At 40.5% G+C, this 26269-nt stretch overlaps 1 protein-coding gene across 2 annotated transcripts; it reads right to left on the reverse strand.

The window, feature by feature from the left end:
- Positions 1-81: 81 nt before the first annotated feature.
- On the reverse strand, positions 82-26018 carry LOC104598519 (protein transport protein SEC16B homolog). 2 transcript variants are annotated; one of them, XM_010260627.3, is made up of 14 exons: positions 25859-25994; positions 23648-25738; positions 23190-23510; positions 12870-12998; positions 12664-12786; positions 12349-12516; positions 11978-12103; positions 11743-11877; positions 2837-2964; positions 2648-2756; positions 2247-2564; positions 2003-2152; positions 1333-1631; positions 82-1140 (listed from the first exon to the last, which is right to left on the reverse strand). In XM_010260627.3, the coding sequence occupies exons 2-14, from the start codon at positions 25397-25399 to the stop codon at positions 609-611; spliced, it is 4290 nt and encodes a 1429-aa protein (XP_010258929.1). In that variant the 5' UTR covers positions 25400-25738; positions 25859-25994; the 3' UTR covers positions 82-608. The 2 variants fall into 2 exon arrangements, with proteins under 2 accessions (XP_010258929.1, XP_010258928.1); XM_010260626.3 differs by having other exon boundaries at positions 23648-26018.
- Between the last annotated feature and the right edge of the window lie 251 nt (positions 26019-26269).

The raw sequence follows: 26269 nt of genomic DNA on the forward strand, positions 1-26269 counted from the left end.
AGACACATTTGTTTTGCTTTAACGTGTCTAAAGTGAAACACCATAGCATTCAGTTTTCAAAGATCTGGGCCATCTGGCCACTGGAAGAATCAAATTCTGGGCTTTCTATGGTCTAAATTCCCTCTATTAATCAACATACTTCATTGTCATATATATATATATATATGAAAAAAAAGAAATGCAAAACCAAAAGGACAGGAGGAACATCTTATTTTTCTTTCACTCCACGAGAAATCGGAGGGGGGTTGCTATTCTTAGACTCTCTTCCATCTTCCTCGAGGACTACCTCAACAATTATCGGAGTTCTGTCAAATAAATCAACAAATGAACTGTACAATAGTGCCTAGACGTCCTTTTGCTTTGGAAAAAGGACACTAGCTCCCTCCATACATAGGGAGGGCCTCCTGAAACATTATAACCCCGACGTAGTAGGAAACTGTTGCAAGTGCATTTGATCAAACATAATTCCATACTTATGTTCCCTGCAGGGAATCAAAATCCACTGCCGCCTCCTAGCTCTTGGGGTAGAGGATGGGGGTTAAGTGCTGATTGATGCAATGGTCGTCATGAGAAGCAAAATTGGAGAATCACAAGTTTTTTATGCTGGCTCACAGTTCCACTTCATGAAGATCATCTCCAAAACTGTTGCCATTCACCGGCTGATGCATTGATGTTGGATCACTAGGCACCAATGATGATCGTGGCATTCTCAATGCCTCTCCTGGAGGTTTTATTTCAGCCATCCTGGGCACATTAAATGTATCATTGAAGCTTCCACTCCAGGATGCTGTACGCCGTGAAAGTTGAGAAAGGGACCCATTTCCATTTCCCATCATCCCCATTCCCTTGTTTACCATAGGAGAAATGCTACCCATGCTTGGGAACCGTTGCATGGACAATCCAGATGATGATGGTAAAGATGAGATTGACGAATCATTAATAACAGATGTTGAAGGATCATCTTCAGCTATAACAGCCTCTGGTGTGCTCTTGTCTATTGTATCTATTGTCTGTTCTCCTGAAGCTACAGGAGTGGGGATAAAAAACTTGGCACTTGCACCACCTGGTTTTGCAGCTGGAACAGATGGTGACTGGAATTTGGCTGTGGAGGCACCACTCTTGTTGAAGGTGTCAACGTACCTGCAGAGATCACAGTCCAGAGGTTCCCGTTAATTGCAAGCCTCAAAATACGATATAGGAAAACATAGTTCAGAGTGCCATTCCTGGCAAGGTTACCTCAGTTCTAAAAATGGCTGAATGAGAATCATAAGTGGAAAAAGAAAGGGTATATTAACAAAGAAGAATGATAGAAGAAATTTCAAATGCCCTTACCTTGATCGAACACCCATACGCCCACGAGCTGAAAATTGGTTAGAGCTGGGTGGGATGGGTGGGATCCCTGGACTCCGTTCTAAGGGAGTTGGGCTTTTGGTTTCTGGCATTTCATCAGCTGGCAAGCTTTCACTCTTGAATGCATCTCTTATGTTGTAATCTGACATCCCATTCTGGAAGACAGAAGTTGGTGGTGGGGGTGGTAAAGCTGCTTCTTCAGATGGAGGTTCAGTGCCTTCCTCTACCCACCGCTTAAGCTTCTCATCATAATAGAATTTATTCTTTTCACCCAATTTTGCCTTTAGAAGGAAGACAGCAGAAACTCAAAAAATTAAGCAACAAATATCATGGAGAGTTTGTTGCACAGGAAATGTAGGAAAATGAAAGTGGTATGATTTGCTCGAGAAAACACATCCAATTTGCATTCAATTGTCAAGAGGAAAAAAAAAATGTATCAATTCTTAAAATTCTGTATAACACTATTTTTTGGTCATTGGCTCTATAGGTCAAAAATAAAGGCCAACCCTGTGTAATACTCGGTTCTTAGTATTACTTCATCAAAAAGTTCCTGGCATCCAAATAGCTTTTTGGAAGCGAAAGAATCTTCATTTTCTTTATTTTATTTTCTTTAGAAAGAAGTTATCACAGAAGTAGTAATTTGAGAAATTACCTGTCGATCAGGGCGGGATCTTGAGACCCAGCCCATGGTCTTCTGTAGGATCTGTGATCCAAAACGTCCAAAGCGAGATGGTGCACCTGAGACCGATGCTTTGCTTTGTGCATCAGAGGCGGCTGCTTCCTTTGATTGATTGACCTGACCCTATACAATATCAGCAAGACTTAAGTTCATAAAAATACCTGATGATGTAATCACCCTCAGAAACAAAGATTTCATTTATTTGCAAGTAACAAACCTGTCTTGGACTTCTACCAAAGTCTGGCTCTGAAATGCTTCTATTATGCATTATCATTCTATTGCCATCACCTGCCCATTCGCTTATAGGCTCCATTGATGCTGAGGGCATTAATGATGACATGGCCATTGTTGACTGACTGTTGGCTACTCTAGGACCTAGTGGGTGGCTATCATGCTCATTACTCTGAAAGCTGCTCTGGCTTGTTGACTGGGCTGGTGGTGGTGGGGCCCCAATCATGCGATGAATGGATCTATCAATGAAAGGGAGCAATTTACCCACAAGTTTTGCAGGAGCCAAGTTTGTGCCGTATCCACCCTGGGTATGTAACATACACTTGAATCAATACAAATGGCTGAGTGAAGACATTAGTATGTTTGAACTTGACTCAAGAAGGATACCTGCTGATGGGTTTTAATGCGCTCCTCAAGAGATGATACTAATTGTCTCCAACTATCCACTTCAGGAGCTCGGCCAGTTTTCAATGACTTCAATATTGCTTGGCAATACCTGCCAAGACAGAATGATAAGAGAACTAATGGCATTAATGCAAAAACCATGAAGGAAAGAGATAAAATACATCTACTTACTTCAATGCATCTGAAACTTTCCCCACTTCAGCCAGCATATGGGCATAGATAAGCTTATATGGCTGAAATGGTAGCAGAACAGACTGTGAATTTCCAAGCACCTTTGAATACTCGTATAGTTCTGTCCTCTGTCCAAATTTAATAGATCAGAAGTTATATTCTCTTAATAAGTACCCACCCAAAATATTCACTGGCATCTGACAAAACAATGCACATAGAGGACAGGAAGCATAACTGATAGGAATCAATCAGCACACTTAAAGAGTTTTCTAGAAGTAAGAAGGCTTTACAATAGGTCCTGATATGGCACAATGATGTAATTGGGATCTGAGCTGAATTGGTTACAATTGTTCTGCAGGTTCCAATGATAGGGCCTGATTTGTCTAGTTAAAGTTTGTTTATGTCTAAAGTTTTAGAGTCATTTAATAAGCAGTTCAAGAGTTATTAAGTCTTTCTTTGAATTGAAAAGGATAATGGCAGTTCAGTTTGAGTCCTACTAGGGTTGTTATGAGTCTACAGTTTTTGAGCCCTAGGATTCTGAAGTCTATGATCTATAAATATGTATGGGTGTTTTACACAAAGATCAATGAAGTTTATTGAGTTTTTTTTTTTTTTTGAGATTATGTTAATTATAATTTGTGATTCCCATACCCTAGTGTGATTCTAGGCACCCCGTGAGTGATCCCAAGTATTCTCTCTCTATTTTCTCTATTTTCTTTCTTTCTTATAGGCTTTTTGTGTTCCTGGTTGAGTGTACAAAAAGCTTTTCATGGTGTCCAGCTTATTTCTTTTTTGCAAGCTGGACCTTTTTTTGAGAGATTAGTCAGGTTTTTTTGTATATTTCCAATGCACAGGCTCTCATGTTTGAGAGAAGGTAAAGTATAATTTCAATGAAAAAAACCAAAACAAGTATAACAAGCTGCTATACAAAAAGGGGAGATACACCAAGACCTATACATTCCTAAACCCCCACCCCTGCACATTTTGAATGCCCGAAATACTTGGTTTTTTTTTCAGGAATTGAGTTAGGACATCTACAGGAAGGGTATTATCCTTTAAAACAGGTCAGATGCCCCAACTCACTGGTTTAAGTGTGGTGAGCTCAATTTAAAGTGTATATCCAAGGAGCATGGTCTCTGGTCCATGCCAATACAATTTAAAGTGATAAAAAAAAAAACAAAATCCTTGTTTATAGCTATTTTTTGATAATAAAATCAAAGAAAGTTTTATAAAAGAAATAAGCAAACAGGATTTTGCAGCCCAAGCAAAAGGAAAGTACCCAAACAAGATATGCAAATATACAAGAAACCCTCTTTTCGAAAAAGGAACTACAAATACAGAAGGATGTCCACAAAAGCTCCAATTAATTCCTTGACCACCAGAACAACCTAAGTCTTCTAAACTTCAAGCCCCTTGGTGACCTTACAAAGATTGTTCATTAAAAAATTCAGAAAGATTACAGAAATGAGTAGCCTCAGCTACCCACTAGAAATTAGAGTTTGCCAACTATCTACTTTTAACTTTCTAGCCTTACAACTGAGCCCAGAAACAATGTTTCCTGTTAACCCCCTGTTTTGCTAGCTGATCTGCAAAGCCATTTTCCGCTCTTGGAGTCCACTGTATTTACAACTGCATGTCCTTGGAAAAGCATTTAAACTTCTTAATTTCATTTCTATAGAGTCGGGGAATCTTTTCATTTTGCTTTAACCAGCTTATGACCACTTTGGAATTGCCTTCCACGACCAGCTTTCTCACTCCCATAGCCTTTTGTATACCAAAAACCATGCCTTTAGTTCAGCTGTAGTGGAGTCTCCCCTTCCAATAGGGCCTGAGAACAACCCCACCACAGTCCCTTTGTCATTTCTTATCACCCCTCCAATTCCAGACATTCCTAGGTTTCCAAAACTACTTCCATCAAAGTTTAATTTGAGGAAGCTAGAATCAGGGGGATCCCACTCTCTTAAGTCCTTTTTAGTTGATGAAGAGGAAGCTACTGTCCTCCAATCTCTTAAGATATCATCCACAGTAAAATCTGAGAACAATCCCACAGATTTTATCCACAAAGTCACCTTTATCATGTTCCCTTCTATCAGCACTTCCTTGCATCTTTTCCTTTCTTAAAAAATTCTCAGATTTCTCACCTCCCATATCACCCAAAGCACTGCTGCCAGGGTGCATCCCCATAGCATTCTACCTCTTCTTTTTGGCCATCTGAAAGTGGAGTCGTCAAATAGCCTTTCCAAACTCATCAGGGTATCCCACCTGCATCCAAAGAGAGAGAAAAACCAGTCCCAAATACAACCAACAACAGGACAGGAGACAAAAATATGAAAAACAGTTTTGCCATTTGACTTGCATAAACAACACCAATTAGGTGAAAGGCACCAGCCAGGCCTCTTCCTCTGCATCAGATCACAGGTGTTAATTGCACCATGGTAGACTTCCCAACAAAAAGCACTCACTTTCGGGGGAATAGGGCGACACCAAACTTCTTGGACTGGAAGCAAAACCACAGGTTGAGCAGGAGTGGACAAGGTTTTAAAGAAGGAAGCACAACTGAAGGCTCCAGAGGGGTGAGGAGTCTAAAGCCTAGTATCTTGTTTGGAGGTATCAAGAAACACCCCATCTAGTAGCTGAAGGAGAGAAAACACCAAGTCCATCTCAGAATCCTTCACATTTCTACGAAGCCCTAGATTCCAAGCAAAACCAGACTGGGAGGGAGAGGGGATTAAGAAATCAACAACCGGTTTGTTCTCAAGGGAGGAAAGGGCATAAATTGAGGGGAACAGTGTCTCCAAAGGAGAGTTACCCGCCCACACATCTTCTCAAAAATTAATTTTGTTACCTGAATTGAGATCAAACCTGACATAACTTAGTAGTAGTGGAAGGAGTTTGTGAATCGCTTTCCATGGTGATGCGCTAGAAGCCCTACAAGATACTCCAGCATCCCAACCATTCTCTGAGAGCCAGTATACGCCAGCCACAATTTTGTGTCACAACCTATCCGTCTCGCAAGGAAAACTCCATAACCATTTCCCTAGTAAAGCCTTATTCCTTTCCTTTGATCTCCCTAATAATCCCAAGCCTCCAAACTCTTCTTATCACCCACTTCCCACAAGAAATCCCTCATTATCCTCTCCAATTTCTTTCCAATAGCTTGAGGCATGCAGAACACTGAGAGGTAATACACTGGAAGATTTGCTAAGGTAGACTTAATGACAGTAATCCTACCCCCCAAAGAAATGTAGTTCCTCTTCCACCCCGTCAACTTCCTTTCAAACCTTTCCACTACCGGATTCCAAAACTCTAGATTTCTAGGATTTGCCCCAAGAGGAAGACCTAGATACCTCGGCAGCCAGTCACTCCATAAGCAGCCTAGCTCCCCAATCCACAAGTTAATCTCCTCTTGAGCTCATTTGATCCTTGCCGCCACACTTTTATTGAGGTTCACCTCTATATTTGTCACTTTTTCAAATAGATTCACGAGCATCTTTAGGTTTCTTGCATTTAACTCGCCTCCACTCTCACAAAAGATAATAATGTCATCCACAAATTGTAGGTGAGTTACGCCACTCTCTCCCATCCTATTCTCCACTCCTTTAAAAGACCCCTCTTATCTACCCTCGAAATCAGTCTACCAAGCACCTTTGCTAGAATGGTGAAAAGGAAGCGAGAAAGCGGATCCTCTCACTCCTCTTTGGGCACCAAAGAAGTCCTTGACTACACCACTTACTAGAACTGAGAAGTGGCAGGATTTTAGACAACCCTTAATCCATTTGCACCATCTTACTCCAAATCAGCATTGTCTCAATGCTTCAATCAGGAACTCCCAATCCACAAAATCGTAGGTTTTCTCTAGATCCAACTTGCACACAATGCCCTTCTTACCAGATTTCTTGAAATCCTCACACATTCATTGGCTGTGAGTATTTGGTCTGAAATTTGTCTATCTTGGACGAAAGCCCCTTGGAATTGAGAGATGATTGACGGGAGGGCCTTTTTTAACTGAAGAGAGAGAATCTTGGCTAGGATTTTGTACTAACTTGTTATCAAGCTGATTGGCCTGAAATCTTTGGGATGGAAAGCACCAGATTCTTTGGAACCAGCGTGATAAAAGTAGCATTTACCCCCTGCTAACAATCCCACTGTGATAAAATTCCTCAAAGACTTGCATAAGATCGCCCTTAATCCACTTCCAACAGTCTTGGTAGAAAGCCATAGAGAATCCATTGAACCCTGGTGCTTTAGAGCGACCCATAGAAAAAATTGCTTCCTTTACCTCATCCACCTCAAATTCTCTGTCCAAGTTCCTGTTTATGGTATCTTCTAAAACTGGCCAATCTAATCCTTCTAACTTCCATCTTCCTAATAGAGGACTCCTAAAAATCGATTTAAAATGATTCACCAAGGCCTTTGCAATTTCATCCTGATTAGTTATTGTGTCATCCTCCAATTCTAATAGAGATATCAGATTCTTCCTTTTCCTTCCATTCACAATCATGTGAAAGTATTTTGTGTTCCCGTCCCCTTATTTGATCCAATGCACACTTGATTTTTGCTTCACATCATTTCTTCTCTTAGGAGTGTAGTTTCTAACTCTCTTCTCAACTCAAATCTCTCTTCCTTATCCCCTACTTCCACCGACCCTGACTCCTTATTTATTTCTTCAATTTTACTTATCAAATTTACCTTCCTCTCTTCTAATCTCCCAAACTTATTAAGATTCCACTCCTTGATTTTCAATTTTAGGTTCCAAAGCTTCCTATGGAATCTAAGCCCTTCCCACCTAAGGATCATCTTCCTCCCACCACTCCTTGATTTTTTGCACAAACTTTGGGACTATAAGCCACATGTTCTCAAATCTAAAGGGCTTCAGACCCTCTCCTTTTGTCCCTTGTTCAAGACATATCGGCCAATGATCCGAGGTGATTCTGGGTAATATTCTACCTACCAAATTAATCCAATGTTCCTCCCAGTCTTGAGAAACAAAAAATCCATCCAATTTTGAGCATAATAGATTCTCTTGGCAATTAGTCCAAGTGTACCTACTTTGTCCAATTCCAATTTTCTTTAACTCAAAAGTTTCTATAAAACTATTGAATCTCCTCATGCTGGTAGTCACCTTTGCCTTGGATTATTCGATTCAGCAACATGTCTTATCACATTAAAATCACCCCCCAAGCACCACGGGCCTTGCCATAGTCCTCTCACATCTGCCAACTCTTCCCACATCTCATTCCATTCCCTGTACGAGTTAGGCACATATACATTTGTTAGCACCCAACTAAAATTGTCGTTTACACTTCGCAATTTCACAGACACTGAGAATCTTCCTATTAAATCCTCTACACATTCCACTGTCTCCTCATTCCATAGGGTAGCTATCCCTCCTGATGCACCACAAGATGGAGCCATGGTCCATCCAATGCCTCTACCTCACCAAGCACTTCTTACACACCTCCTATCAATCTTTTGTGCCTTTAATTCTTGTAGCAGCACTACATCTGGCTTTTCTCTCCTTATACTTCTTTTATAAGCCTTCTTTTTGCTGCTCTCCCTAATCCTCTTACATTCCAACTTATAATCTTCATTTCGGCACCACATTGCTTAGCCCCTACCTTACCTTTTTTACTTTCTACCTTTCCTTCCACCCTTCTCCCCTTCCTTCACCCTTTTTTTTTTATCATCCCCTCTTTCCCCACCCATCTCTAAGTTTTTCCACCTCTCTACCCTTCCTCTTACATATTCTTCCCCAATCAACCTCATTCTTCTTTTGAGTCTTATCCAAACCCAACTTGGATATTTTTAAGCCCATCCTCTTTGCCCATTTCGACAATGGAACTTCCTCGTTAAATTCACCCTCCCCTAGACTCGACACCTCTACCTCATCTGCTCCACCTGCTTCTGCCCTCTTTTCCCAATAGTTTCTTCTTTATTTCCCCTAAAACACCATTCTCTCCTACCCCCCCCCCCTAAAGCTACACTTCTTGCCTCTCCATCTTGTGTACCTTCACCAACCTTGGGCTCTCTTTGACAATGGCTTCCTGCTATAGCATTAGTAGAGACATCACTAACATCACTAGTAACCAAAAGCAAATTCACACAGTTACCTTGGTTACCTTGTAAACCTAGGGAGGAAGTAGGACTCAATATTGGCTCAAATAACAACATTCCTCAAACCTGAACAGAAGAGTGTTGTAGGTTGGTCACCGTCTGGCTGAATCATGTGGGACTGGCCTGAATCTGAAAACTTATTCGGTGAATCTATGCTCGTCTCTTGGCTCGACTCTCTCATTATCATGGTCATCCCTTGTAGTTGTTTCTGACTTTGGTCTGAATCCTTCCCCCTTGGATGCATGTCATCCACTCTACTTCATCGAACTTGCACTGAAACAGGTTGTATACTTGGCTGTACTTGTGGACCATGGATGCCAAGACTGAGGTTGAAAAAAGCTTCCAAGTTAAGATCTTCTAACTCCTGAACTGCATTTCTTCCTTGTTCTTGCTCACTTTCACCGCAGGAGTTCACATTCGAACTCGAAAGCTCGAACTCCTTTGAGCTACTCCAATCGGAATCACTTTCTTCCAGGAAATCAATTCTTTTCCTAGGGTGCTCAACAACCATTCTTTGCCGCTGATTCCATTTCAGATTTCTTCCCTCCTAAGTTTCAGACGGTCTCGATAGGGTTGAAGACGATGATAGACCTTGAGAATTTTCTATCAGAGGTTCATCCAACCGGCTCACGTGATTGCTTTACTTTCCTTCCTACAAAACTGGTAGGGCCCGAGTTGACCCACTGGTTCGACTGATGTCAACCAATCTTTTGTCTCGTTCCCTTGTGGGCCCGCCCCCCCATTACACCTGTTCCTTTATTTAGTATTTCCTTAAGGCTTCGTTTGGTTTGTGGGAAGATTTGGGTGGGATGGGAAAAGATGGGATGGGATGGGAAAGTGTAAAAATTTAACTTTTCATTGTTTGGTTTTACATGGAAAATAGTAGGAAAATTACCCAACACAAAACAAAGATCTTGGAGGTTCAATCCACCCTCATCTCCAGTGAATGCCTTGGTGAGGATCGTCATCAACAGTGTTACCTCGTGCGAAACTGGAATCGGTAAATTCCTCCGATCTGGGTTTTACCATGGTGGCAGAGGAAGTCAAGAGATGGATGCAATCCCAGAAGGAGCAATGAGAAGGGCAATCCCAGAAGCCGGTGGCTACAATCCTAGACTGTACCGGTGAGATGGCTGCAATCTCACAAAACTGGAATCGTGAGATGGCCAATGATTGTATCGGTGAGGAAGTAGAGAAGCCGGTGGCTGCAATCCCAAAAGGAGGTGTTCTACTCCTTGAGAATGTTAGGTTTTACGAGGAAGAGAAGAGCAACCTTGAGTTTGCAAAGAAGCTAGCTTCTCTTGCTGGCCTGTAGCGGCGATTACCAACAGCGGCGGTGGCAGTGGTGGCGGCAGCAACGAGAAGGGCAAAGGCGATTACCAGCAGCGGTGGTGGCGATTACCAGCAGCGATGAGGATGAAGATGAAACTCGAGTTTTCTCAAGTTTTTCCACTGGGGTCCACGGTTTTGGTGTGACCCCGATTACACAACTTTGGGATCTCGCATCCCACTTTTTTTCTCATCCCATCCCCTGTTTCCCTTGAAACAAATGAGAGAAAAAGGAATATTTTGGGAATATTCCCTTTTTCCCATCCCCATCCCACAAACCAAACGGAGCCTAAAGGAGAAATCTCCCACTTCACATTCCCCCCTTTTTGAAACCTACGCGCCCAAGCCGTTGACTCTTTGTCTTCCCCAATGATCTTCTCCTCCACTTGCCTGCTTATAAACGCTTGTAGTTTCTCTTTCACCTCCACATGTCACCCAACCGGCCACATCACCATCATCTTCAACCTCCGACCTCCCACTCATAGTGTCGCTTCCAATTCTGACGCAACCCAAACCTTGCTCCAAAGACCTACGACCAGTATTTCGAACGAGAGAGGGATGGCTTCTGACTTCACACCTGCTATCCTCAACCCAATGGCTTTCAAATCCAATTTCTTATATGAGAGGAGCACTCCACCCAGGGCAACAGCTATTTTCTCCAACACTAGCTTACGCCATAGACTGAACGGTAGCCCTCTCCATCAATGAAAATGCACATTTTCTTCCCATGTTTTGAGAGTTTTTTTTTTTTTTTTGAAATAGGTAAAGTATAGATTTCTATTAATTCAGCTATTTCAACAATTGCATCTGGCCCATGAGCTAGTACTAATATACAACCATACAAAAAGAGTAAAAAAGCTTTTAGACTAACATTGCTATTTTTTCAGTTAATATGTATGCTGATTGATATATAAATCTAGAGAACCAACCAAAGTTTAGTTTTTATATTATAAAATTCTTACTGTGCCCTACTGTCACCCAGGATCACCTATAGACACCTTGACAACTATGGCTAGAAGGGCAATACAATGTATTTTGAGATAAAGATGCATGCACGATTGCAAAACAATGTCTATATACAATAAACTGATCTAGGAAGGGAGCATAACAAAAGAGCAAACTTGAAGATAGAATGGGAAAGGTATCATGTGCTGCACGAAGAACAATACTATGTCTATTCAGATATATGTATACACAATTGTAATACAATGTTCATCTACTATGAACTTCATTTTAACAGTTACTATGAAATATTGTGTCCAACTCTCTACTCCTTAAAAACACCTCCTTTATCTTCTAATTACTTAAGGGAAGTAACAGCCTCAAACATTATCCTTAATCTCCAGATATAAGTACTAGAAGTATTGAACTTAATAATGATGAACTCCAGAATGAATAAGAAAAATGTTCCTGGCTTTCAAATAGTAGGAACAATATGAGAGTGAAAGAGGAGCATACAAGACCTGAATAGCCTCAGGACTAGCATAGGTTCGAGGGAAATTCCAGTGGTCCGCACCAATAAGACACAATCTTGCACTGTCAGAATATGACTCAAAGTTTGCTTCAGCAACCAAGTAGCATATGTGTGCAGCAGTAATCTGTACCAAAACTTCTGTGAGGACATTTATACACAAAAGACAAAGACATCTTTTGCATTAGGAGGTAAATTTAACTGAGTAAACAATTTGCAAGATGTACCTCGCCTCTCTCTTTCCACAGGCAATCTCCAAGATGAATAATTACAAGCTCATCACCTTTTGTTCGGTTCGCAGTTATGATGGCCAAATTTTCTTCCCAGTCATCTAGCATACAATTGGATCCAATCTGTTATCCATGCAAAAAAAAAAAAAACTAGATGAGCTAACTTAAGACAATAGTTCAAGGAATTTTTTATGATTTTTATAATGCATCAGTATAAGAATTAGATCAAGGGGCAAAATGCATAATCAGGAATATACACAAGGCTAATGCACTTCCTCTTCCTGCACAACAACCATTATGATACATATAGCACATGATTGAAACTACACAGTGCCTGTGAATCAGTAGAAACTGGCTACATTAGAAACCTGAGCAGGCTGTTGTGATATATGCCCAACACCAGGTGGAACACCACTTGTACTGTCTGCGGAAAATACATCGGCCGGTTGGCCTGCAATTAGCAGGCATAATGTCCGTAAGGGCGATCCTGCTACTAACTGGTGGTGTGCCATTTTTTTCACAGTATCAACATAAGACTGCAGTAATTCAGAAAAGAAACAAAACAAGATTAAAATAGACAAAAGAAGAGGTCGAGAAACTACACATATTCTCCAGATAAATTACCGACAAATCATTCTGAACATAAGACTGGAAAGGAAAAGGTAAAATATGTTGCATATAACCTGGTCGCCAAGTTGTGCTGCAAGAACAAGTGCAGGTCCCCACAACTGACCTTCTTGTGCACATTGGAGAGCCTCTTTTGTTTTACCAGAAACAAGAAGATTCTGTACCTCAACCGCAGTTGCCTAGAATATGCGATCAACATTATTAACTGAAGGTTTCCCATAGGAAATAATATAAGGAAGTGCATATAAGAATCATGGCTTACCCGTATCTGTCCTTCAGAAGGCAAGTTCTGTAAACAGTGAGTATGGACTCCATACCCACTTAATTGGGCATTATTTCTTTTAGCGGATGCAAAAAGCTTAGCCACTGCTGATTCTGGGCTATCATTTTCCTATTAAAAAGAAAGTAGAAATGCAAAATAAGATCACAGATCATGTAATAAAATCCATAAGAGAGCTCTTGATAAGAAAGTATTCTTGCCAAATTGCTCTTGGATAAATTAGCTTATAGAGATTAGTTGAAGTGAAGACTGGAGACAAAGGGCTAAGGTGAAATGGCTGAAGGCAGGGGGTAAAAATTCCAGTTTCTTTCATAAAATGGCAAAGGCAAGATCTAGAATAAACACAATTGAAAGGATAGAACATGAGGGATTAAGTGAAGAAACACGGGGGTTAAGAAATTGGTAATTGATTTCTTCTCAGGCTTGTTTAAAGAAAAGTGGAAAAGAAGACCATTGCCATTGGGTTTAAACTTCAAAAGAATCTCTGAAATGCAGAAAAGTTTTTTAGAGGTTCCTTTCTCAGAAAAGGAAATTTGGCAATTAATAAAAAAACTTGGACATAGGGAAGTCCCAAGGTCCAGATGGGCTTACCAATTTATTTATAGAAGCTGTTGGGATGTGATAAAGACTGATATGATGCAGGTTTTTCAAGAGTTTAATAGAAATGCATCTCTGGAAAGGAGCCTGAATGCTACACTCATTTCCCTGATTCTGAAAATTGAAGGAGCAACAAATATTAAGGATTTCAGGCCCATAAGCTTACTGAACAGCTTCTACAAAATCCTAGCCAAAGTTTTAGCTGAGAGGATGAAAAAGGTTCCTGCTGATGTGGTTTCTCATAATCAGTTTGCTTTTGTGCCAGGGCGCCAAATGTTGAGTGTTTTGGTGGCAAATGAAGTAATTGATTCTAAGGAAAGGGCTCTCCGGGTTTGATCAGTAAGCTTGATTTGGAAAAATCCTGTGACAATGTTAACTGGAGATGCTTGGACTTTGTTCTAGAGAGAATGAACTATGGTCAGAAATGGAGGAATTGGATAAAAGTCTGCATTACCTCACCTAAGTTTTCAATTCTGTTTAATGGTCAATCAGTGGGTTTCTTCAAAAGCTCTACGGGACTCCATCAGGGTGGCCCTCTTTCCCCCTGTTATTCATATGTGTAACAGAAATCCTCACTATTTTCATCAAGCTAGTGGGGGGAGGGTTTATGGAAAGGCTTTAAGGTGACTCCAGGGAGGGTGAGGGTACAGGTTTTACAGCTTGCGGATGACACTTTATGTTTTGTGGAAGCAAAGGAGGATCAAATTGAGATTGTGGCTGGGGTGGTCAGTTGGTTTGAGGTAGTGTCAGGCTTAAAGGTAAATTGGAGCAAAAGCAGATTGCTTCCGGTGGGCAAGGTGGAAAATATTGAAGTGTTAGCAGCAAGGCCAGCTTGTCAAGTGGGGCACTTGCCAACTAAGTACTTGGGTCTCCCTTTAGGAGCTAAATGTACTTCGGCTTTGATTTGGGAGCCAGTTCTGGAGCGATTGGAAAAGAAATTGGCTTCTTGGAAGGCTAAGTAGTTATCACTGGGAGGCAGGATTACTTCTAAAAAAGCTCTCCGACTAACCTCCCAGCTTTTTATCCTTCCCTCTTTCTTATCCCGGGGAAAATAGCCCAAAGAATTGAGAAATTGCAGAGGGAATTTCTGTCGAGGGGGTGGGAGTAGAAAAAGAAAGTTCATTTGGTAAGCTGGGATCAGGTGTGCTTACCGAAAGATAAAGGAGGATTGGGTATCAGAAGAGTAAGGATTTTCAATACTGCTCTTCTTGGGAAATGGATCTGGAGGTTTGGAAAGGAAAGGAATGGATGGTGGAGGATTCTAATGGCAGCCAAATATAATACAGACAGTGGGGATTGGATTACTAGTTCTTCTTTCAGCTCATTAGGCTGTTCAGTTTGGAAAAAAATCATGGACATTCTTCCTGTATTCAGCCGAGGATTGAGACCCAGGCTGGGGAAAGGGGATAGGCTGCCTTTTTAGGAAGGACCCATGGTGTGGGGAATCTCCTCTTTCAGATCAGTTCCCACAACTATTCCAAATTGCAGATCCCCAAGATGCTTTCATCTCAGAGTGTTATGAGGTTAATGGCAGCTCTGTAATCCGGTTCCCTTCTTTCAGAAGGAACTTTCAAGATTGGGAAATTGAAAACTTCACTGAACTTCTGGAGCTGATCACCATTCAACCCCTGGATCGACTTATAGAGGATAGCTGGGCTTGGAGTTGGAATCCAGATGGCCAATTTTCTATCAAATCTTTTGTTAGGCATCTGTCTAACCACAGTCCAGAAGATTCCCCTGATGCTGAAGTTTGGAATCCTATAGCCCCTTCAAAGGTTAATGCTTTGGTTTGGGTTGCATCCTTAGACAGATGTTTAACTAAAACCCATCTGTTAAAAAGAGGTGTGCAGATCCAAGATTTGTCATGTGTGCTATGTGATCAAAATCTGGAAGACAGTGACCACCTGTTCCTCCACTGCTCTGCCTCAACAAAGATCTGGAACCATTTCCTTTCAGCACTGGGTGTTATCTGGGCTTTGCCAAGCACTGTGAAGGAGCTGCTGAAATGCTGGGAGCTGCAGGGGCTGTCAAAGCTAGCAAGAAGTGTCTGGGGAACCATTCTGGCTGCTGTAATCAGTTCTTTATGGACAGAGAGAAACGAAAGAATTTTCTGCAGCACTTCCAAAGACTCAGAAGATCTAATTGCATTTGCTTTTGGAAAACTTCTACCTTGGATCTTGGCTGTTAAGGGGCATCAGGTTACCCAACTGGGGGCTAGGCTGTATTCTGGGAATTTCTGGAGTTTGTAATGGATTGGAATCTCTGGTGTCCCGACCCAAAAGATATTTTTTGGGGAACTCTCTTGTATCATTATTCCTGATTCAAAATATTTTACCTTACCTTTAGCCAATTAAAAATAAAATAAAGTATTCTTGCAGAGGAGGATAAGATAAGGGACTGAACAAGCAAAGATCAGTCAGTGACTAGATCTAATTTTCCTCAAAAACACGACAGCAAAGACATCTCGAACTGACAACCATCTTACATGTAGCATTTACTGAATTATTGGTCATTCTTAGGAATACTTGGGGAGGTTTCAAAGAGTATGAATGAGCAGAAAATCATATAAAGTTACAGAATAACCTAACCAAGCATAGAAGGATCTTAGAGATATCTGGGGACTAACTAATGCAGACAACAAGACCACACCAAGGACATATCACCAGCAACTTCATCCAAGAGAGGCTACTTTGTGTAAAAAAAATGCCGAAGGTTAGGTCCATATCCAGTCTCTTCCTCTCAAGAACCCAGATAGCTTAGGATGAACATTAGGCAGTGGCCCTTTTTTATGAACAACAGTAATTTATTAAATATAAAATGGTGTACTTACACAAATGCGAAGCATCCCTTTTTAAGGTAGCTAGGGTGCCACCTGTATTATTATATTGTGTTTCACTCTTACTGTCACATGATTATTCCACTTTTCCCCAGAATAACTGCTAAGGATTTGCCCCTTGTTTAGTGAGAGTACCAGCCAAACCATTGGTTGATCTTTGAATCCATACATTTATAACCCTTTATCGTTTTAGCAACTCCTTTAAGATGTTCTTGTATTGGCAAAGGATCAGCTCCTCATTATTGAGCCATCTTATCACCACTTTTGAATCCCCTTCCATTTATATGTTTCTATAATGATTTGCTTCAGCTAAATAGCCTAAACTCAGACCTTGCAATGCTGCTGATAGCTTCACACTTATTGAGTTTCCTTGTCCTAATGGTCTTGAATATATAGCCAGTAAGCATCCATTGTAATCCCTAAATGTCCCTCTAGTGCCTGAGAGACCCAGATTGCCGCTACTACAACCATCAAACTTAAGCTTTATCACATATTTTCTGCAGGTGTCCAGAAAGTGGATGAATGTGTTCTGGGTATGGCCTTTCCATACTCAAAAGAGAAGCACCCCATACAAAACAAAAACAATAAGTGCAGTAACCTATCAACCAGTATCATAAAGGTGGTAACCAATCATGTGGTATTTTTCAAAATTCGAGGGGGTTTTGATTGGTCAAAGCTCTTCTGGTATCATGTCTTTTTGGCAGCATAGATTTTCTCATAAATATTAGAGATTATCTTTTAAAACTAGTTTGCATAAAAATAAGCATAAAATAATAAATATTAGAGCCTTAGAGGTTAAAATACTTATCAATACATGTATTTCAGATATATTTGACCAGGTGGTATTTTTCAAAATCCAAGGGGGTTTTGATTGGTCAAAGCTCTTCTAGTATCATGTCTTTCTGGCAGCATAGATTTTTCCAATAAATATTAGAGGTTATCTTTTAAAACTAGTTTACATCAAAATAAGCATAAAATAATAAATACTAGAGCTTAAAATACCTATTAATACATGTATTTTGGATATATTTGACCAGGTCAACACTTCTAAGAACTGGGCAACTGAAAAACCATTTTGGCTTCTGTGGGCAAGGGAAGGGCAGGGAGTGACTGTATTGGTCATTGTTTGCTCCATCTGTTTTTAGGGGTACCCAGACCCCAGTTGTAATCCTATGTATATGCTTGTTTATATTAATGAAATACTTTCAGTTATCTATAAAAAAAAAAAAACATTTTGGCTTCTGGTTTCTGGTTCAAATGGTCTGACAATCCATTATGGTCCAAGTCTGACGACATTGATCTGCAATATTAGAAGCTTTTTTGGTAATGAAATAAAAAGGAGAAGATACAAGGGGAGTGACCAGAAGTCACAAGAGAGAGAGAGAGTAGCCAAAAGGAACAAACCTGAGAAATCGAATACCAAATCTCCAGGACATGAAAAACTCAGAAATCAATCAATCCCACACCACAAAACAAACAACCATGCCCATACACATACTGAGAAAACATTTAAAACTTCAACCCAATTCCACCCTTGAATGCCATCCTCACTACTTTGACCCAGAGCATCAATGAAGAAAAAAAACACCCCAACAAGACACAACTAAGCCCTCCAAAACTGTTACTTCTTTGATGTTCTCTTGAATTTTGACATCTAGTTTCGTCCAACCCCAAGAAGATCACCCTTCAACCTAGCAAAAACTTTTGAGACCAAGATATCATTATGTTTTTCCTGTTTCCTAAACCTTTTAACTGCTAGAGTATCCTTCCTGATCTTCGAGATATCAGGCTCTTCATTGATTCTTTCCAGTTCCATGACAGAATTTTTCTCAAAAAGCATAACATCCACCTCTGTAATTTTTACGGTATCAACTTCTTCAGATCTATCTGCACATGAGCGTCATCAAACAGTAAAGGACACTCAAAAGTATCCACAATATCCTCCTGCACAGGCACTGGATAATTGTTTCCTAACTCTCCGAACATCTTTCTAGTATAATCGTTTTTTTATCAATAACTGTTAACTTTCATTAATATTAGGAAAAAAGTATGATACAAAGAGTAAATATACAAGTAAGGACTGAGGGATAAAAAAACCATCTCTCCCCTTGAGAGCACCCCTTTCTTACAACTATGCCCAGAAAATAACTTGCCACCCCACCCCTTATCTTTCTTGTATAATCTTCTACCCCCAAGACAAGAATACCCAACGTCTTGCCCACTTCTATTCCTGTATTTACAATCTTCACCACATCAATCGATTTTTCAATAAAATGAGTCTCATCTATTGGAATTTCTTCTTTCTCTGAATCCAAATCCTTTTCTTCCTCCCCTTCACTTCCTTCTCCCTTCTCCTTTTCCAGAACATTGTCATCATCCTCTTGTAGTGGCCTTGTTCTTTCAATACCATGCTTTTAGTCTTTTACCAAAGCAAAGCTACCCAGAATTGGATCTTCACCATTTTCTTCCCCTAGCTCCACACCATTGTATATGCATGCTTCTTCTCTTTGAACAAGTAAAAATGTTTTAAAAGGCAAACAAGGATTTCAGGCTTGCTTCCAGGTGAGGTTTAGAGAAAAATGCCTTGAGGCTCTCTCTTGAAAATATAAGCCACATTCCTCACACCTCGAGATTCCTTGTGCATATGATTGTCTATTTGCGCTCATGTCTAAGCTTCGATATATTTAAAATTGTTTTGAGGTATTATTTAACATTTTTAGCTTTTAAATAATTATTAAGTGGATTTAAAGTCAGTGATACAACTGTTTGAGCAAATGTCCAATTTGAAGGTTAACCTTGGGAAAAGCTGTGTAGTGGGGGTGAATTTGGAGGAGGGAGAGATCAGGGAGAGTGCTGAAGTGCTGGGGTGTGAAGTTTCGGGGTGGCCTTTGAACTACTTAGGGTTGCCATTAGGTGATAATCCCAAGAGAGAGAGTTTTTGAAACCCGATGATGGAAAGGTTTGAAAAAAGACTGGTATCCTGGAAAAAGAACTACCTCTCTCTTGGTGGGAGAATTACACTAATTAAGGCCACGCTTGCTAACTTACCCATCTTTTTCATGTCAGTGTTTAAAATCCCAGTGAAGATTGCTAACAGTTTAGATAAGCTAATGAGAAATTTCCTGTGGGAGCTGGGAGAGGGAAAGAGGGATCATAGAGTTAGTTGGGAGATAGTGTGTAGGAGTAAGTCGTGTGGTGGTTTGGGGCTTGGGAGTATTAGGAGAAGGAATATGACTCTATTGGGGAAGTGGTTGTGGAGGTTTCCTATGGAGAAGGAGAACCTATGGGCTAGAATAGTGGCAAGTATACATGGGCTGGAGCACAATGGATGGGACGCTAGAATCAGAGCTAGGACCACAAGCAATTCTCCTTGGAAAGCCATTCATGACCTGCTACCAATTTTCTTCCCTAATATCAGGTATGACTTGAATTCCGGTAACTCCATAAAATTTTGGGAACAAACCTGGGTGGGGAGCGCCCCTCTAAAGGATCAGTTTCCGTCTTTGTATGCTCTTTCTGATTTGAAAAATGAGTCGATTTCGTCTTTCACCACCCCGTCCTCTTCCACTTCTGGGATTGGGTGGAACTTGGGTATAAGAAGGGATTTGAGGGACTCAGACTTCGACAGTATTTCAAGCCTTATTGCACTTCTTGATAACGTTGTCTTAGACCCCGCTATGGCGGATTCTAGAATTTGGACACCTGCCCCCAATGGCATTTTCTCTTGTGCTTCGTTCTTCAAAATCTTAAGTCAGTCCACCAGTCCTACCCTTCCCCCTTTCCCTGTTGGTGAGGTTTGGTGCAGATCTATACCCCCTAGGGTTGGTAGTTTTTGTTGGGAAGCCTATCTGGAAAGAATCAACACTGGTAATCTACTCCAAAAGAAGAGACCCAATACTTGCTTGTCACCTCAGTGGTGTGTTCTGTGTAAAGCAGATGGGGAGACTGGTTTTCACCTACTGGTGTCTTGCCACTTCGCGAGGTCAATTTGGGATTGGGCTTTCTCCTTATTTGGATGCAGCTGGAATCCCCCATCAGATTTGCAGGGCCTTTTCTCCCCTTCCTTTTTCAGGTGGCGGATAAAAAGGGGAAGGACAATGTGGAGAGGACTAAGGGTTGTAGTATGTTGGACACTGTGGGAAGAAAGAAACTCCAGGATATTCTCAGAAACTCAGAAAGGAGCAGCAGATCTGAGGGCTATCATACATATTAGGGCGGTACAGTGGCTGAAATCTTTGGAACTATTCACAGATTACACTGTGGATGACATGTTGAGGAAGTGGGGTGAAATTGCAAATTGCACGCAGACCAAGTCAGTAATGAGTGTGGCTTGGACCCCCCCACCTAGTGGATTCTTGAAATTAAACTTTGATGGGTGTAGTAGGGGAAACCCGGGACAATCGGGGATCGAGGGTGTTTTTAGGGATGAAAATGGGGTCATCTCTGCTATGTTCTCAAGCCCAATTGGAGTGGGTGACTCCCTTAGAGCTGAGATCTTTGCAGTTATGGAAGGAGTCTGGAAAGCTAAGGAATTGAACATCAAAAAACTCATAATTGAAGGGGATTCAGAGGTGGTGATAGGGTGGCTGACTAAAGATCAAAATGATTTATGGAAGTACAATAATGAGAGGAGGAAATTCAAGTGGCTGGTGCGGGAGATGGAAGTGAAGACATGTTGGATTAAAAGATCGGCTAATTCCCTAGCTGACGGTTTAGCTAAACAAGGGGCAGAAAGGGATTCATTGTTTTGGGCTAAGCTGTAACGTTAGTGTCTTTTTCTTTTTTCCTTTCTTGAAGCTCTTTGTGACTCTTGGAAGATAAGTGTGTTTGTCTTCCACTTGTAAATTTTCTACTGATGAATTAATGAAAGTGTTGTTGATAAAAAAAAAATATTATTAAGTGGATTATGAGAACTACAGTACTCTTTAATGGCTTGAACAAAATCTTAGACTTAGGAGATCATGCTTTAACCTGTTTAAGAGAAATGGCACCATAGTGGATACAAAGATCGAGTAATCAACACCAATGGCTAATCATTCAAGGATTTGAAACCAACTCCTTGATTACTTGAAGATCTGAGTTTGAGCTCCAAGTATTTATTTTCATTTTTTTTCCATCTTTATATTTCAGATATGAGTTTAGGCATCTAAGATTCAGAGAAAAGTTATTACCCTAATCTCAGATCTAAGTTTAGCAACTGAACTTCAGACTATACTGACACACTCCCATGTGTGGAGAAGACCATCTACAGCACCAATGAGAAGAAGTAATCTTTTGCATGTTGAAGAAGGGCAACAAGGGCATAGCTGCATAAGTTGAAGTGATGAGAAATAATTTAAGGTCTCAAAATTTAACAATGGCTATGATACTGAACAGAGCAGAATGGCATAACAGGATTCACGTAACCAAGCCCATATAGTTGGGACAAGGCTTAGTTGAGTATTGATATACCCCTGTGTTGGTGTATGCAGTCCAACACAAGAGTAGTGAAATTGCACAAGCTCGAAGTGTTGAAGACATCTCAAATCTAGCACAATGACCATATATCAAGCGAGCTGCCACCTCCATCTCCTAATCTCTCAGACTCTGAAAAATGGTTTCATCTCAAAGCTTATATAAATAGTTGAATTGACAAACTCTATTACTATGTATGTTTTAATATTTTTAGTTCAAAGTAAAGAGTCAGTGCAAGGAATCAGTAGAAATAGCTGATAACAAATTCTGATGTATACTTTGTGAAGAAAAGTAGAAGACACTCAAAGGTTTCAGCAAGCAAGAGAGAAAGAGAGAGAAGAAGAAAAGAGAATGGGATGAAGCCAGAATTGAATAATCTGGCCGCCAACCCCTCTTTGATTATATACTTAAAAATAAAAGAATGGCAGATTACAAGAATGCCCTTAGTAGGGCGGCTACTTTAAGTAGCTGAACAGTCACAACTTAAATAACATAAACTAATGGGCCAAAAGCCCAATAACTTCCTAACTTAACAACTTAAAAATAAAAATAAAAGACTGGGCCCAATAACTTGAAATCGGCCCAACTCAACAGAGTCAATTGGATTTTGAATCAAATCTGGATATAAGATTCAGATAATTGAATTGATTCTGAATCTATCCCAATTTGGTTCCAATCCATTTACAGCTCTATTCCCACCACAAGACATTTTTTGGTTGCTATCACGCCACAAGGCATATTCCTCATCCATCCTAAATGCCCTGGTACATCACCACCTCTGTGCTTTTACACATCAAAAAAGGTCACAAATAAAAATTTTTCTGACATTTTCAGGGAGTCGGGACCTTGGATGGAAAAAAAAAAAGTTTTGAAATGGGAAAAAAGCAAGTCGTTTCTTTGAGAGTACAATCAATGCTTGTCATGTGAAATTCAATGTATTTTGCAATTGCACCTTAAACCTATTACTATCCATCCTAAGTGGTAAAACCGAAAAGCAAAAATGATATTGGATCTGATACTTATCAGGTCAAGTCAAACACTAACAATCTTAACTTCATAATCAAGCAAGACAACCATAACTCAAGCATCAGAGTACCATAACTAGAACGCAGAGTACCATAACTAGAACGCTATACGGTTGCACTTAGTAGTCTAAAAGCTCAACAGGGAACATTATTAAATAATGCAATAGGTACACTTTTCTGTTTCCATATTAAAACACCAAAATCAATAATAAACTAAAAGAGAGTTATAAAATAAAACAATCCAATAATGATAGCCTCATACTCAGAAAATAAAAAGATATCCAAAAGATTGTTACAGAATTTTATAGATGGTAAAAACATATGATAACAACAGAAGGACCTTGACTGAGACAAGACTAAGACAAGCAGAGGAAATTCAAAATACAATACCTTCAAAGTTGGGTCAGTGCCAAAAGGAGATCGGAGTTTTCCATAATGCTGGCAAGCTATTTTCAATAAAGAGAAAAGCAATCTCAAAAGCTCGCCTTTTCTGTAGTCTATGTGGGGGGTCTCACAGTTTGCAATTCTCTCATCAATCCATTTATTCAATTCTTTACTTCCAACATTCCCACCAACCAATGGTCCAGGAAAAGACTGTTGGCACAGACTACGGAAATAATCACAAGCACCAAATCCCATGCTGCTTGTATCAATTTTGTCCATGACAACTTCCATCAAGTTGTGAATAGAAATTGAATCTCCTACAGAGTCCTTCACACAAATGAACATACATTTGAGACTTTTGGTGTCGGAAAATTTCAAAATAAACATAGTTTATGAATTGAAAATGCAAACATTTTAAGGTTTGATTTTTAAGGAAAGATTAATATATGAGCTCAGAGACTAACCTGGCTTGCAAAAGCTGAATTGGTGACAAAAGAGCTGTTATTTTTCATGACAATGAGTTTTCCACCAAAACCAAAAGTAACAAGGGCATGAGGAGGACGGCCTGCAGATGACCTCCCTTCTTTGGCGGCATAGGAAAGCTGATTGCCTGCATGAAAATGCTGCTGTGAAAGATTTCCTGATTTCTGGTTGCCATAGTAATCATGCGAGGAATTGATCTGTTGGCCCTTCTCTGCTTCCATCTGTTTAAACTGATGGGAGAAGTTGTCAGATGGAACAAAGCTCTGAAACCCAGTAAACCCATTACTTCCATCATAGTTGTGAGTTGACTGCTCATATGAAGAAACTGTTCCAGTTGGCATAAACCCCAATTTTTTATCCACATAGTTATTTACATGACCACTTGAACCATAAAGATTTTTAGATTGCTGGTTATCAGTAAAACCAAATGCAGACTCGCTCTTAGTGACAGCCCCAGATTGAAATATATTTGTATTTTTCTGAGCATAATTACTTGTAGACCCAGCCCAGTCCCCAACTTGGTCTTGACCACTAAGGACTTGTGATCCATAGTTTTCAACTTGCCCATACTCACCATACTGGTTCTGGTCTTTCTCAGGGTGAAGATCACCTGCCAAAGGATTCTCATTTTGGTTTTGCTGGTAATGAGTTGTGTCTGTTGGCTGAGCAGCTGCAGTATAAGATTCTAACATGTGCCATTCCTGGGCAATTGTATCATAGTACCAACCAGGGTACTGAGGATCAAATACCATATGTGATGGGTACTCAGTGCTCATTTGTGAGGCCTGATTCCAGCTTGAGACGGTACCTATTGTACAGGCCTCAGCAATGGTTCCTGCAACAGACTGAGTTGTTTGTTGCAAATAAGAAACCTCTGATCTTTTGTCTGAAACAAGTTCATTACCTGTTGACTGAGCAAAGCCTTCAAGACTCCCCTGTGTATTGATACTTGTTGCATCATAACCCTCCACTTGATGCCATTCCCCATTATTTGGGTCATATCTCCATCCAGGGTAGAGATTTTCCCAATATTGGCTATTATACATATCCTGTCCACCTGTAGTCTGTTCCGTGGCTGATCTATACACTTGATCCTCTTGTTGCTGCAGAGAACTGAAAGAAGTCGTCATATTGGCATCCACATTTCCTGCAATGTTAGATATAGTGTTGGAAGCAGCCTTAGGATTATCCTCTGCCTTCTCCAATGGAGCAACTGAGCTGTCCCCAAACTCAGTAAAGAAATCTGAGTATGACCCAAACCCACTGTCACTATGCTGAGCCAAATCAGAGTTAAACGAACTCCATTGGACTTCTTTAATACTTGTATCCCTGGATACACCGCTCTCGCTTGTTGTGGAATCTGAGGCAACATTCGCCCCTGTAACAGTATCAATTGAGTAGATCGCGTTATCAAAAGAAAATGAATTGGAAGATACGAGGGAAACGTTCTCCTCCGCAACCACAACTTCCTTTTCGGGTGCATCTGCTGATGGCACAATGACATCTTCGGAATGCTTCACCTCTTTGTTAGCAGACGCGTCAGCTTCGCCAATGGGACCTGATACAGTACCGACCTCAGCAATGCTCAGATTCGAAAATGCTTTCACGTCATCGGAATCATCGCCCTCGGGAAAATCAGACCCAGATTGCGTAACAGCAAACTCATCGTCAACAAGCTTGTCGAAGAAGTCCTCATCCGTCTGATCCTCCACCTGCAATGGAGGAGAGGCCATCGAATACAATCCTAAACCCCCTAAGATCCTTCTTCGAACGGCTATCCCGGATCCAACCTAAATCAGCAAAATTCACAAGAATTCGCCTCACCAACACTCAAAAATCCGCCCCGAGCCACTCCTTGGGAATCCAAACATACACAAACGAGCTAAAATCACCAAAATCTTCTCTCTCAAACCTTAGGACACAAAGCCAGATTCAGAGTCGGCAGAAATAAGAACCCTAGCCATTCAAAACAAAAGGGATCTCCAATCTCCAATTCCAACACCCGAATTAGGGCTCAACGCCCAAATAATCTAACAAAACCCAAAACAAGCAAGATCCACCCTTCCTGAGATCTGCCGCTCAAAAACCATAAATCAAACAAAATTTTCAATAAGAAATGGAAAATTCCCCTCAAACACAAACTCTTCGATTGAAGAACGAAGCTGAAACCTTCATGAAAATCAAGGACTTACAATCAAATTAAGGATTACCAGGGCGATCGGAGAAACAGCAAAGAGAGCCGAAGCAGAGACAAGCCCCTGGTTTCGCACCAGCCGACATATCACCCACCCTCCAAAGCCTCGTTTTTTCTTTTTTTTTTTTTTTTGCTTCTTCTGTTTTTTTTTTCTTTTTTTGCTTCTTCTTTTTTTTTTTTTTTTTTTGCTTCTTTTATATTTTAATTTTTACCGCCAAATACGAGCGCGGAGTCGCACTTTACACCGGGGGAAGGGAAGACAACACAACGCAATAAACACAAAAAGAAACACTTTGTTTTGTTTTCGAGCTTTGCCAGTATCTAGGTAAAAATGGTAAATAAAGGAACCTGCGAGGGCATCATGGGGAATGCATTTTTTTTATTTTTCGCTAAAAGGTATCGCATATTT

This window comes from Nelumbo nucifera, chromosome 6 (genome assembly GCF_055504915.1).
Source record: "Nelumbo nucifera cultivar China Antique chromosome 6, China Antique-T2T, whole genome shotgun sequence".
Lineage (NCBI taxonomy): Eukaryota > Viridiplantae > Streptophyta > Magnoliopsida > Proteales > Nelumbonaceae > Nelumbo > Nelumbo nucifera.

What these genes read in the sequence shown, in the direction of transcription:
- LOC104598519 (XM_010260626.3), bottom strand. Translation starts at nt 25,399, where the DNA reads ATGGCCTCTCCTCCATTGCAGGTGGAGGATCAGACGGATGAGGACTTC. An exon ending in GCACTGACCCAACTTTGAAG is followed by an intron (nt 12,999 to 23,189) that starts GTATTGTATTTT and finishes TCTTTTTAATAG; the next exon opens with GAAAATGATAGCCCAGAATC. An exon ending in CTTCTGAAGGACAGATACGG is followed by an intron (nt 12,787 to 12,869) that starts GTAAGCCATGAT and finishes CGCATATTCTAG; the next exon opens with GCAACTGCGGTTGAGGTACA.